We start from the raw sequence: 14258 nt of genomic DNA on the forward strand, positions 1-14258 counted from the left end.
TTTTAGAGCAAAGACGCAAGACCATCAGTTAAATCTGACACCCAGCAGCCACATAATGTGTGTGACAGCCTTTACAATTGCTGTTCTAATGGGCCCATGAATACCACAGGGCTAGAAGCCAATGCCTTCCCTCAGGTGCATATAACGATGTATCATCATAGGTCTGCCATGTAATATAGCATCTTAATCAAGTCCCAATAAAACTGTCCACCCATATTAGCTCTGAGCCCAGCCAAAATATCAGGTCTGGCTACGCCACTCGTAGGTACAGCGCTTTGTACTGGCGATTTATATGGACCTGTGTATATATATATGTATATATGTATGTATGTGTGTGTATGTATATATGTATGTACAGTGGGGGAAATAAGTATTTGATCCCTTGCTGATTTTGTAAGTTTGCCCACTGACAAAGACATGAGCAGCCCATAATTGAAGGGTAGGTTATTGGTAACAGTGAGAGATAGCACATCACAAATTAAATCCGGAAAATCACATTGTGGAAAGTATATGAATTTATTTGCATTCTGCAGAGGGAAATAAGTATTTGATCCCCCACCAACCAGTAAGAGATCTGGCCCCTACAGACCAGGTAGATGCTCCAAATCAACTCGTTACCTGCATGACAGACAGCTGTCGGCAATGGTCACCTGTATGAAAGACACCTGTCCACAGACTCAGTGAATCAGTCAGACTCTAACCTCTACAAAATGGCCAAGAGCAAGGAGCTGTCTAAGGATGTCAGGGACAAGATCATACACCTGCACAAGGCTGGAATGGGCTACAAAACCATCAGTAAGACGCTGGGCGAGAAGGAGACAACTGTTGGTGCCATAGTAAGAAAATGGAAGAAGTACAAAATGACTGTCAATCGACAAAGATCTGGGGCTCCACGCAAAATCTCACCTCGTGGGGTATCCTTGATCATGAGGAAGGTTAGAAATCAGCCTACAACTACAAGGGGGGAACTTGTCAATGATCTCAAGGCAGCTGGGACCACTGTCACCACGAAAACCATTGGTAACACATTACGACATAACGGATTGCAATCCTGCAGTGCCCGCAAGGTCCCCCTGCTCCGGAAGGCACATGTGACGGCCCGTCTGAAGTTTGCCAGTGAACACCTGGATGATGCCGAGAGTGATTGGGAGAAGGTGCTGTGGTCAGATGAGACAAAAATTGAGCTCTTTGGCATGAACTCAACTCGCCGTGTTTGGAGGAAGAGAAATGCTGCCTATGACCCAAAGAACACCGTCCCCACTGTCAAGCATGGAGGTGGAAATGTTATGTTTTGGGGGTGTTTCTCTGCTAAGGGCACAGGACTACTTCACCGCATCAATGGGAGAATGGATGGGGCCATGTACCGTACAATTCTGAGTGACAACCTCCTTCCCTCCACCAGGGCCTTAAAAATGGGTCGTGGCTGGGTCTTCCAGCACGACAATGACCCAAAACATACAGCCAAGGCAACAAAGGAGTGGCTCAGGAAGAAGCACATTAGGGTCATGGAGTGGCCTAGCCAGTCACCAGACCTTAATCCCATTGAAAACTTATGGAGGGAGCTGAAGCTGCGAGTTGCCAAGCGACAGCCCAGAACTCTTAATGATTTAGAGATGATCTGCAAAGAGGAGTGGACCAAAATTCCTCCTGACATGTGTGCAAACCTCATCATCAACTACAGAAGACGTCTGACCGCTGTGCTTGCCAACAAGGGTTTTGCCACCAAGTATTAGGTCTTGTTTGCCAGAGGGATTAAATACTTATTTCCCTCTGCAGAATGCAAATAAATTCATATACTTTCCACAATGTGATTTTCCGGATTTAATTTGTGATGTGCTATCTCTCACTGTTACCAATAACCTACCCTTCAATTATGGGCTGCTCATGTCTTTGTCAGTGGGCAAACTTACAAAATCAGCAAGGGATCAAATACTTATTTCCCCCACTGTATATAATATAGTGCATAGTGCCCACTCATATTACCCAAGGCAATGAGGAGCCCATCCCCACCCAGAAATTCCCCAGCAATAAATTTTAATAGTGACCACCAGCCCCAGGCAGGCAGCAGGCCCCAGCTAGCTCAATTTAAAAAAAAATTACACAGCACATGTCACACAATGTTAAAAATTATGATTAAAAAAAAGTACTTAAATTTTTATTACCGGCTCCTATTGCTGCTGGGCTCGCCTCGAAATAATGTCGAATCATGAAGAAGAACCTTCTAGGGCCAGGCTCGTGCTCCTCACCTCCGTTCCGCAACCCTCCTGTAAAACGTGCACTGCATGGCGTGCACATGATGGTGGTGGGCTGGACTGGAGTCCCTGGACTGGCAGCTGAGCGGGTGCCCTTCCCTCTTTCTCTCCTACCCTTCCATCCAGTGTCATCCCTCTTTCTCTCTCCATCCTTCCACCTATTACCCTCTCCCAATCCTTCCATATATATATATAGTGCCCACCCATATTAGCTCTGGGCCCAGCCAAAATATCAGGTCTGGCTACGCCACTGGTTGGTACAGCGCTGTGTACTGGCGATTTATATGGACCTGTATGCAGCACACAGAGCGCTTCCACGTACCTTTATTTGACTATTTAATTTACATTCAATTTAATTATCCATTATGCCTTTGTCTTTACATATCTTCTCTGTCTATGATGGTAGAGGGGAAGAAGGGAGAGAGGTTGAACCCGGGGCTCGAGGGAGGGAGAGAGAAAGAGATGGTGGAGGATGGGAGAGAGGTGAGAGAGGGAGAATTGATGGATATGGGGTGGAGGGAAGAAAGGGAGAGATGCAGCATATGGGTGGAGAGGGGTGAGAAGGGGAGGGAGAGATACTACATGGAGAGGGGAGATGGGTGAGAGAGAGGGAGAGATGGTGCATGGTGGGGGGATAGGGAGATATGGTGCATGAGGGGGGAGAGAGAAATATTGGGTATGATGGTGGAGGGGAGGAAGGGAGAGATGTTGGACCCAGGCACAAGGGAAGGAGGTAGAGAGAGAGAGAAATTGGACAATGGGAGAGAGGGAGGGATATTGAGGGGGGGGGAGAGATACACAGGAGGTGGAGAAGGGAGAAAGAGGGATATGTTGGATCCAGAAACAGAAGGGAGTGATGGAGAGATGCTGGACAATGGGAGTGAGGGAAGAGAGGAAGAAATGCTGGACCATGGGGGAAAGGGCAGAAGGGTCGAGGGATGAAGACACTGGGATGGTGGAACCATGTAGGAGAAGCCAGGAAAGGGAGGATGGGGGTGGCAAGGAAATTAATGGGAGGATAGTGTTTACAGAGGGTAGAAATATGGGAATGGAGGGCTGAGGAAGGAGTGAGATGGAGAATGGGACATTTAGTAGAGAGATAAGGTGGAGATTTTATAGGTAGCTAAAAAGTAAAGAGGAGGAGAAGGGTGAGAAACAGGGTGAAATTTTGAATTGACAGGCAGAAAATAAAATAAGAGACGAAAGAGCTAAAAAGAAACCATCAAGATGTCAGAGGCAGGTGTAGTCAGGGAATAGACAATAGAGAGGAGAAAAGACAAATGGACAACAGCCGCTTGAAAGAGAATTAGCAGATGACAGGAAAGAAGGAAAGAAAAACTGGATACAGCATGACGGAAAAATAAAATGCCCAGACAACAAAGGTAGAGAAACACATTTTATTTTGAATATTTTAAATGGAATATGTTAGCTATGGGAAATGAGCATAATAAATGTCTTTGTATTGTGCTCTGTAGAAAAGGAAATGCATTTCTGTTTTTGTCTAAATATTTTTATTTCTAATTTATGATCCCTTGTTCTATATTTGGTGAGAGTAAAGGGTAATGGCGGGTGGGGAAATGGGAGGGGAGGCAGGAAGGAGAGGGGATCGGGAGTTGAGGGCCCTCCTTTATTTTTTGACCTGGGCTCTAGCATGTCTAACACCGGTCCTGAACGTTGCTGTATGGCTGGTGGGGATCCCCAGCTGAGGACCTCCTCCAAAGATGGCCAGAACTCTCTTCTACCAAGCTCTGCAGTCGGTGACAGCATCCTTGAGCCACCAGCAACTAAGCATGCATGGGGTGCTGGCATTAGTGGCTTAGGGACGTTGCTGCTGCCTGCCAAAGCTTGGTAAAAGGGAGTTCTGGCCACCTTCAGAGAAAATCTGTAGCTGACAGAGCATGGGGATCCTCATTAACTAAAGTATTTGAATTTTGAGGTAAAGATAGGGCGAGGCAGAGAAATTTTGTGCCTGCCCAAAATTGTCTGTCTGGCTACGCCACTGCATTTTCTGCAGCTGTCATCCTTCCTACAGATTCAGGACTACAACTTGTGCTCCTGCCTTTGGATGGATAAAGGGCAGTGTAGAATTTGCTAACCTGCTTAAATAGATACAAGAAGACTAACTAGCAGTTACTAGACTTTAGTCATGTTTTCCCAGAGACTGTCGCATATCTGAATCTTGCATAAGCACATTAGCCTGTGAGTCGATTAGAGTGAATTTGCACTCACTTTCACGGATTAGCCATCCATCAGGCTATAGGAACCTGCCTTGTCTTATTTCTTTCAACATAAGATTTTCCTGTGAAAATGCTGGCTCTAGTCCGTTTTGCTTGAGCAGGTATCATTTATCACTGCAGGCACCAAAACTGTTCAGGGGCACCAGTTAGCATATATGGCTGTTCAAGATGACCAATATAATTCTCTGACCTTAATCTCTTGTTCATTGTTTCTTGGCACGCTGTGAAACTGTTAATTTCCCCTCTGGTTGCTTTGCATGCCTCCCAAGGGAGGTATCGGAATTAACATGATTTTGGAAGTATAGAAACCGAGAAAAATCTCCCCAGCACACACCCTACCTCAGCTGATAGCTGAAGCACTGTCCATTAGCCTTATACCTTATACAAAATAAAAACAAGAACTCACAAGTTACTTAGAAATAAAATAAGAGAGCTTATTCCAAAGGAAAAGAATGTTTAATTCAGCAGCATAACTGCAAGGCAAGTCTTATGAGAAACAAGGAGGCTGATCCACTCAGTCAGCTTCCTGGCTGGCTGGAAGTATTAACCCCCCCCCCCCCCCACCCCCCCCCCCCCCCCCCCCCCCCGTATCTTTCCTTAATATACATCTCATACCATACAACAGGAAATTTGAGGACAACCCATCTATATATTGCCACCAATCATTTGTCCACACGTTTATCCCACCCAACTACTAGAAACTTCTCTCCCACCCATACCTTTATTCTAAATTCTATGCCCTCATGTTACTTCAGCATTTTTTGTATAACATATCCAAACTGTAGCTAAGCTATTTTTGCTGTACCATCTGACCTTGTGGTCGGCTAGCTATGTCCCGTTCAGTAAGAACTTTTTCCAACTTCTCTTTTTCCTACCTACTGGATGAACAAATCTTACAGGTAGCCTCATACATCATCCAGAGGGGTGCTGACAATGCATTTCAAACCACCTAACCCAACTTGCCTATACACAGGCCCTCCCACACATCTTCAAAGATGCTTCTGTCCAAAGAAATATCCACTCTTATAGAAAAATACTATATCAAAGCAAAACGCACTCCTACCTTGAAGTATGAGCAGGGATCATCGGACAAGGCTGAATCATAACACTTATAACCAATTCTCTTGAGTGTCAGTCAACGGACCGTCTTCAAAACAAGTGAAACAATTTTTCACCAAACTTTTTGTGTTTCATATTTACATTTAGAAAAAAATAAATCTCAAGATTTTATTTCTTCTCTTCTTTGAAATATCTGCTTTTATAATCTGCTCTGCACATCAGATTAAGGGTACCTGATGATATGATGAACCTCATTCTGCCTACTAAAAATTGTAAATGAATTAGAGCAAATATCTCTCTCTATAAAAGGCACCACCAACGTTCTATGAAGCCTCCAGCCGGAAGTGTGAAGGGGGAGAGATATCCGGTTTCCCCATGAGTGTCTGCCCCGCCCTCGCTCTCTCTGTAACACAAACAGTGAAGGAAAACACAGCAAAGCACGAAATCAAATCGCTCTCTCTGTAACAGTGAAGGACTCAGAGGGGGGAGGGGAGACAGGGCAGAGGGCAGGGACACACACACTCCCACATGCACACAGAAGAAAACCTTGCTAGCCCCCGTTTCATTTGCATCAGAAACGGGGCTTTTTTTACTAGTATAGATCTAATCTCCAAAACACCATACCACATTTTTTTTCTCCTGTTTTTGGTTTGCTTGTTCTACAAAGATTTTTTTTATGGGACATTACAAGAGGAAAGTTACTCTAAAAATATCCTGGGTAGAAATAGTCTCAGAATTTAAGTTTTGATCGCATGGAGTGGCCCTACTTGTTTAAGGTATTGAATTGGTGTCACGTTTACAAAGCTGGAAACAGGGTTTGTGAGCCCTTGGGCCACTGACGAGGAGCGGCAGTGGCAGGCAAAACCACCCCACACTAGAGACAGGGCAGATCACTGGCAAACAGTTAGGCTTCACCTGCACCTGGCCACTTTCCACCAAGAGTTGAGCTCAAGGCTTCAGGTGGCCGGCAGGACTTACTGGACAGGGCAGGACTGGCTAACAGCTAGGCAGCACAGGGACAGCAAGGCAGGGAAAGGATAGGCTAAAGGACAGGACTGAAAGCTGCGAACAGCCACTGAAACGGAACAAACACAGCTAGACAGGGGACTGAGCTGAAAGCTGCAAGCAGCCACTGAAGCAGGGAACAAACACAGATAAACCCAGAACTAGACAAAGACATACAAACAAGACACAAGACTTGGAAACAAGCAATACAGTAAACAAGCAATACCCTAAACTAAACATAGACTAACTAGAACAGGCAAGACTTCAGGCAAGAACTAGAGCAAGGAAACAAACACAGGCTGAAGTGCAAAAGCACCAACATACCAGGGCCTTAGACGAAAGGCAGAGAGGTTCCAAATGGCTAATAAGCCCAGCAGGCAGCTGAGACTCAGGTGCAACAATCACCAGGCAACTAAGGGTCGGGCAGCCTGGAAGATCCGGACTGGACTGAGCTGAAATCTGGAACGGGTGACAGCACACCGACAATCTAATACAGCCAGCACACAGAGACAGAACTAACTCACAAAGAACAGACAGAAGCCAGCTCAGAAGCTGACCACAGGAAATAAGGTGAGTCAGAGAGAGGGCACGGCCACAGACGTGACAATTGGTATGGTTTCAACTCGCAATTCATCAATATAGTGAAGGTATAATATAGTTTTCCCACTACTAAAATACAGATCAATATCACATTGAAACCTTTTAATCCTACTGGAGGAACTAGACAGGGATGTCCTTTATCACTTCTTCTTTTTAATTTAGCATTAGAACCTTTACTTCATGCTATCCATATATCTCCTTCCATTATGGGAGTAACTATTGGTTCAGTTTCACTAAAACTGTCAGCTTATGCAGATAATATACTCGTATGTACTACTCCTTCTTCAATATCTACTATTTTAAATACTGTTGTCCAGTATTCTGCTTTTTCAAGTTATAAGCTCGACACTTCAAAAACGGAAATATTACTATTGTCCTAAGGCTCATTCTGAACTTAATAAATATGGTTTTCAATGGTTGCCATCTTCTATAAAATATTTGGGTGTTCAATTTGGCCCCACTATGGACGATATAGTACATATAAATTCAGAGATGATTTTAAAAATAATGTCCTAACGAATAAGTAGTACATAATTGACTTTAGGAGCTATCATTATCTTTATTGTATACAAATGCCCCCACCAAGAAAGTCTCAACGGTAACTAATTATGCTACCTGTACTACTCAAGCCTTGCACTTACAAACTCATTGATAAAACATTATCCACTTTTCTTTGGGTTAACAAAACTCCACGCATAACTTTAAAAAGGCGAAAGCTCCTCGTTCACACGGTGGCGTAAACTTTCCCAGCTTTATAGACTTATCACTCAGCCTTTTTATTAAGACAGTCTGCAACCTGGATTACCACTTCAGATCAATTCACTGCTCCCATATGGTGGCAATTTGAATATCAAAATGGTTGGACACGCCTTTATCTTTACTACCTCCAATGAAAGTGAACAAAATTAAATATTTCAATCCACCCAACATATCTTCTCTGACATAGACCAATTTGTTACATTACCTTGGTCGCATATTTGTCACATTCCTATTTGGAATAACCAAATGTTTCAAATCAATAGCAAAAACATAAATTGGTCCGATTGGTAAGAATCCAGCATAATATCTGTCCATCAGATGATAAAAGATGCAAGTTGGATCTCATTTGAGACCTCAAGTACAAGTTTTCACATTCCTTCACATCACTATTACCGCTAGTTACAATTAAAACATTGTATTTCAAACAAAATTAAACATATCCGCCTTGTCCTCTTCAGAACCCAGTGTGTGGGCATTATGTAACACATTTCAAGCTAAAGGAAAACCAGCATCAACCTGGTATAAACAGATACAAGAATGGAAATATACTTCAGTACATAATTCGGAAGAAGCATGGTCAAAGGAGCTCAATCAGCAAGTCCCTAACGAGCGTTGGAAAACAATATGGCCTACTTTATTAAAATGTACAAAATCTACTACAATTACACAAACCATCTCTTTCCTAATGCACAGAGCCATTTGGACTCCACATAAAATGGCTTTAACAATGCTAACACAGTGTGCTGGACTTGTCATCAACAAGAGGGAACTCTCAAGCATCTATTAATTGACTGTCTACTTACGTCACTATTGGAATACTGTGTGGAACACCAACTGCCATATATTCTACATATTACCGACACTTTTAACTATAATCTAATATAATAATTCGCACCTCCAACATTCAGAAGCTGACTCCGTGGCAGTGAAGCCGTGTAGAGTTCGTAATCGCACTCCCGATTACTGCCCCGCCCTCGAGGGAACTCTAAGCGGCCGCGTCATTGAAAGCCCTGCCCCTCTCCAGCCTTCCCTTCCAGTTCATTCCCTCAGATTCCCATCCTCCGAGGGAACGAACTTGAAGGGAAGGCAAGAGACGGCCAGGGCTTTCAATAACGCGGCTGCTTCAATGGAGGTAATCAGGGGAGCGAGGAGAATCGCTGGGTGGCTGGAGGGGGGGCAGGGGAGAGGAGAATTGCTGGGTGGCTGGAGGGGGGGGCAGGGGAGAGAGGAGAATCGCTGGAGGGGGGGCAGGGGAGAGGAGAATCGCTGGGTGGCTGGGGGGGGCAGGGGAGAGGAGAATCGCTGGGTGGCTGGAGGGGGAACAGGGGAGAAGAGAATCGCTGGGTGGCAGGAGGGGGGGCAGGGGAGAGAGGAGAATTGCTGGGTGGCTGGAGAGGGGGCAGGGGAGAGAGGAGACACACTCGCACCCAGTCTCAATCTTTCTTTGTCACACACACTCTCTCTCAAACATACACACTCCGAGGAAAACCTTGCTAGTGCCTGTTTCATTTGTGTCAGAAACAGGCCTTTTTGACTAGTAGTAATATAATAGTATTGGGTGCCTATGGCCTTTCCTCTTCTATTAAGAAGGAACATTCCAAGCTTCTAAACTTATTGCCACACATAGCTATTATATTCTTCAAAACTGGAAAAACCTTTCTAAACTGAATATATCCAATGGTGGAATTTTCTATGCCTTATAGCGAAATATGAGCATGTGGCAGCAGAGAAAAAATTGTGCATTATCTAAATATAATATGGGCTCCCTTTCAGGAGTATATAAATTCAAAAACTGTTATTTTCAGTTTTGAGTAATTTGAAGCTAATAGCTACTATTATTCATTACAAAGTTGAATTGTACTTTCTTGATGTAAATGCATAAAGAATATGGCTGTACTTATTGCCATTGTGTAGACGAATCTCATGCATGACTTATTCTAATTCTGATTACATGACATATGATTGACTGTAGAGATTAATTAATATATTGATTATAGTCTTTTCTATTTTATGTTATTTTATCTTCCTTTAGTTTACTTTATTTACCTATTTTAGTTTATTTTACCTAGCATCCTTTTACTTATGCAACAGTTATATATTTTTTTGTGTTTTATGTTTATGTACCTCAGCAAATGTACCTTCCGTTGACATGGAAGGTTTCTTTTGTCTTTAAAATTTCAATAAAAATATTTGAGCAAAAAAAATAAAAAAGGTTTTAAGGCCATATGTGTAGGGTCTGCCACATCACCGAATTCTCCAAGTAAAGTGCTGATATGCAGGTGTGGAATCTGTTTAGATACCAGGCAGAACTTTGGCCTTTTTCCCCGTTCCTCTGGCATGAGTTAACCTGCCTTGTATCGATGCACTCTGGTCATTATGAGCCTGGAGTTGGGTGTTGTCTCAAGAGTCTAATTTAGCCTTGAAAAGCCATGTTCTGTTGAGTAAATGGGTTGCATCCTGGTGCCTTGTGGAAACTTCTGATCACACATTTGCTTTGAGGGAGTACAGGGAAGAAATCGCTAAAAAGAGATTACCCTATCCAACTAGTAGGCTGCACCTGCATTTTTATAGAATGTGGTGTGGCAGCCTGGAAATGTGAGTTATGAAGACTTAGGTTGGCTTGTTTTCGGTAGCTGAGGTCATTCCCACTGTGAACTTACTACTACTACTACTGCTATAAATCACTTCTATAGCGCTACCAGTCGTACACAGCACTTTACAATTGAACATGAAGAAGACAGTCCCTGCTCAGAAGAGCTTACAATCATCCCACAGTAATGAACGGAGCTGAGTAAGCAAACTCTGCCAACTTCCAGATAGTTAAAAAAAATTATATATATTAATTAAACATAATAAACGGTGGCATGACATATGTTTAGGTGGTGATCAGATATACACTGAGGGTTCACTACTTCCTTTTAGCTCTGATGGCATGCAGTCATGATACGAGTGGAAGCCTAGCATAGCTCAGCAGCCTTTGCTTTCATGAAACACGTGTATAGAGGACAAGGATTGATTTTATACTGGCCTCAGTTTCAACATGAATGTGTCATTGTATAATGTGTGTGATTGGGGGGGGGGGGTTGGAGGGAGTTTCCACCTTGTACAGTTTGTCACTCCATCTCATTTTCATGTTTGTATTGACACCCCCCATTATTTCATTGTAGACTGAGGGGAGCGAAGAGGCAGGCGAGTGGGCTCAGACTCCGGAGAACGGAGATCTGGCAGCGCCCCAGGGCCTGGCAGGCAATGAAATGCGGGAGAATGGAGTAGGGGAGGAGACTGTACTCGCTGAGGGTGGTGACCAAAGGGAAATTCAGAGCTTCAGCACTCAGATACAAGAAACAAGTAAGTGCTTGCGCTGCTTTCCTCTGTTGGGTTGTGGCGCTGTCATTCAGCGACATCAAACCTGGCCAGTGAACAACAGGGCAGGTGCTCCATTTACGTTCACTCTACTTTTATCATTATTTATTTTTTCTTTGCTTTATTTTTCATTGGTCTTAATCAAAACAACTTTTATTTTCCAGGCATCTAATGATGAATTTGTGGTGTCGCCTTCCATTCCCCCCCCTTTTGTCTTTCTCCTCCCTTCCCACCCCCTTCTCTTTGCTGCAGATTAAAACACGCAAGCTGACGTTCCGTGAAAACGCCAAGGCTCGCACGGACCATGGAGCAGACATCATGTACCAATCCCCCAACGTTTCTGACAGCAGTTCCCCATGGCGCAGCACGTCTGTCAGTGAGAGCCTCAGCTCCACCGCCTCCTCCCCGCTGCAGCGGCAGGCGGCTATTCCCTTAGCTGGCGAGGCTTCCGCTGCAGCTTTTGGTCAGCAAGGCTTGTGATGCCCCCCGCCCTGCGCTTCTGTAGAGCACTCCAGCCTAACCTCATTAACTCAGCGTCTGGCTTTAGGGAAAGCATGGAGGAAGAGGGGTGTTTCAGCAGTAAAATCTTTATTCCCACCTAGCAATTCCTCCTCCTCTTCCTCATCCTTTGAAGGGAAGGAGGACAGGATCGCAGCCTCTCACACCTCGGCACAATCTGTGAACAAATCAGAAGCCCTGGGAACTTCAGAGGTTCCTTTCCACTCCGCAGTTGTCATATCCTCCATTGGGCCTTTTTAGGAGAACAGGTCCCCTCTCTTAACTGAAAGGGATATTTTGTCTTTTACCACTTTCAAAGTGACATTTGGGTAAGGGGCAAAAATAGCGTCCAGATTTTATTTAACTCTGGGCCAGAGATTCCAGGAAAATGGCACTAAGGTCTGCAGAGGGGTGGGTAAGGCTGTTATAAGACCTGCAAGCACAGCCCAATTTCATAGGAATACCACTCACAGCGCTCATAGGAAATGCCATGGAATTAAGTCAAGCCACAGTTCATGAGGATAAGCTGGTCTTTTTTTCTTTCTCCCTTTCTGACGTATAATTGCTGCTTACATTTCTGGTGTTTAAGTATTTAATAAAAACTACATATATTACACAGGCGCGACTAGGCTGTTTTACCCTTAGACTTTAACCGTTTTGTTGTGATGGAATATTGATGAAATTGTGTGCTTCCAACTGTAATTCGTTTATTTTCCTTCCTCCTCTTGTTTCCCTAGCTGTAAGACAGCAAATATTAATCACTGTAGCAGTGCTGGCTTCTTATCCACATATCGAACAATTGTAACTGTAATGTTTTCTCCTCCATTTTTATTTTTGTTAATATGGAGCAGTTTCATGGGATTAAGCCATGTTGTGAAGCGAAGGTCCTAAGGATGTAGTGTTGGGGTGCAGGCCGATATAAGGGGACCGAGGGCCGCTTCAGATCATTGTGTGAATCCTTGCTAGTGCTCGTGTTTTGGCAATAGCAGGAAGTGCTTGCTGATGACAAAGCGGCTCACTGGAGTTGGTATTAGTGGCCCTTGGTGGCTCCGGTGCAGCTGGGCCCCACTTACAGGAATTTTCCATTCCTGTTTGTGTGTTTCAGGATGGCTCTTGAGTCCCTTTCCTGTGTTCTTCCCCCTGGAGGTAGATTAAAGTAATGCAAGCCCATCATGGCTATGGCAAGGGAATTGTTCTTGGTTTATGCATGTCGATAAGAAAGTAACTGTGTAGTTTCCATTATAAATCAAGTGTGGGGAGAGGAAGAAGTGTTTTTAAGGAGTAGAGCAGACTTGCATCTGTATTGAGAAGGGAGGGTTTAATGTCAGGGGTGGTTTCAGAGTCTGTAGGGTAGAATAGATTGGAGTTGAAATCATTCACAGCTGTGATATTGGGGGGGGGGAAGGAAAGATAATTCTGTATTTTGGTTTGAGGTTCTAATGTGTTCCGTGGGTTGTGAATGACACTAAAGGAATGAAATGTAAATAAAGCCTAGTGTTCTTGAGTCTTTAGAAAAAGGTAATTTAAAACAAAAGCATAGTGGAATAAAAATACAGGGGATCAAAGTAAGTAAATTAAATGAAGACAAAGAGAAACTGACTCTGGGGGGCCTGCACTGGCTCTGTGGCACTGGTATAACTGGAGCCAAGTGGGAGGGAGGTGAAAGTCTGGCCTCTCCTGGGTTTGGAAGGATTTCTCTTTGTGAAGCTGACAATGACACGATATCCCGTAATCTGTATTTACATACGATTCTTATTGCACTTGTATTTTTTTATATAAAATTTGCATGATTTCTAATAAAATGATATTAAAATGTAACAGAATTGCATTGAAGTGGTGTAAGTTTCAGAAGTGCTTCTTCCTTTAAATGCACAATGAAATGAGCTATATTCAGGTTTGCATCTGTGAAAAAGGGTTTGTTACATTCTTCTCCCTTACCCCTGCTTTGTCATCTGCTTCAAGAAGTGTGGCAGCCATATTAGCCAACTTTAAAGGGACTAAATAGGAATCAAACAAAAAGATCCTTTTTTACTGGCCTAATTTAATACATTTTTGACCAGCTTTCATAGCTGTCAAAAAAAATGAATTGCTACTGCAATAAAAAAAAAAAAGTGGGTTTTTTAAAAATGTTTTTATTTCTATTATCCGGAAATAATGGAATTTGTTTTTAAGAATGAACTTTGCTGTCATAAGTTCATCAAAATTTCTAGTCAGCAAGTGTCCCACCTGCCACCTTGCACCTACCGGGTCCCTAACATTATGTAGATCTCATTCATATGGATATTGTGGAAAACCAGCTGTGTGAATTCCATCCTCTCCTACCACATGCTCATGCAGCTCTGATCCTTGAGACCACTAATAGGTCTGGTTTGTGGGGTATCCACAAGGAATAGACATTAGATACAGTTGTATAGATGTGGCCATCCTGAAAAAGCAATTCTGTTTGTGTCCCTCAAGGAGACTGGGTTTTGTCTATCCCTTGCTC

The 14258-nt window shown here is 43.5% G+C and overlaps 1 protein-coding gene across 1 annotated transcript in view; it reads left to right on the forward strand.

Annotated features, from left to right (window-relative positions):
• LOC115466372 (microtubule-associated protein 4-like) overlaps positions 1-13606 on the forward strand; it is a 107116-nt gene extending 93510 nt beyond the window's left edge. Inside the window, exons 10-11 of the mRNA XM_030197600.1 lie at positions 11080-11260; positions 11528-13606. Of these exons, the coding sequence (XP_030053460.1) occupies positions 11080-11260; positions 11528-11532 (186 nt within the window). The 3' untranslated portion in view covers positions 11533-13606. The remainder of the gene's footprint in view (positions 1-11079; positions 11261-11527) is intronic.
• Positions 13607-14258: the final 652 nt, after the last annotated feature.

This window comes from Microcaecilia unicolor, chromosome 1 (assembly GCF_901765095.1).
Source record: "Microcaecilia unicolor chromosome 1, aMicUni1.1, whole genome shotgun sequence".
NCBI classification, from domain to species: domain Eukaryota; kingdom Metazoa; phylum Chordata; class Amphibia; order Gymnophiona; family Siphonopidae; genus Microcaecilia; species Microcaecilia unicolor.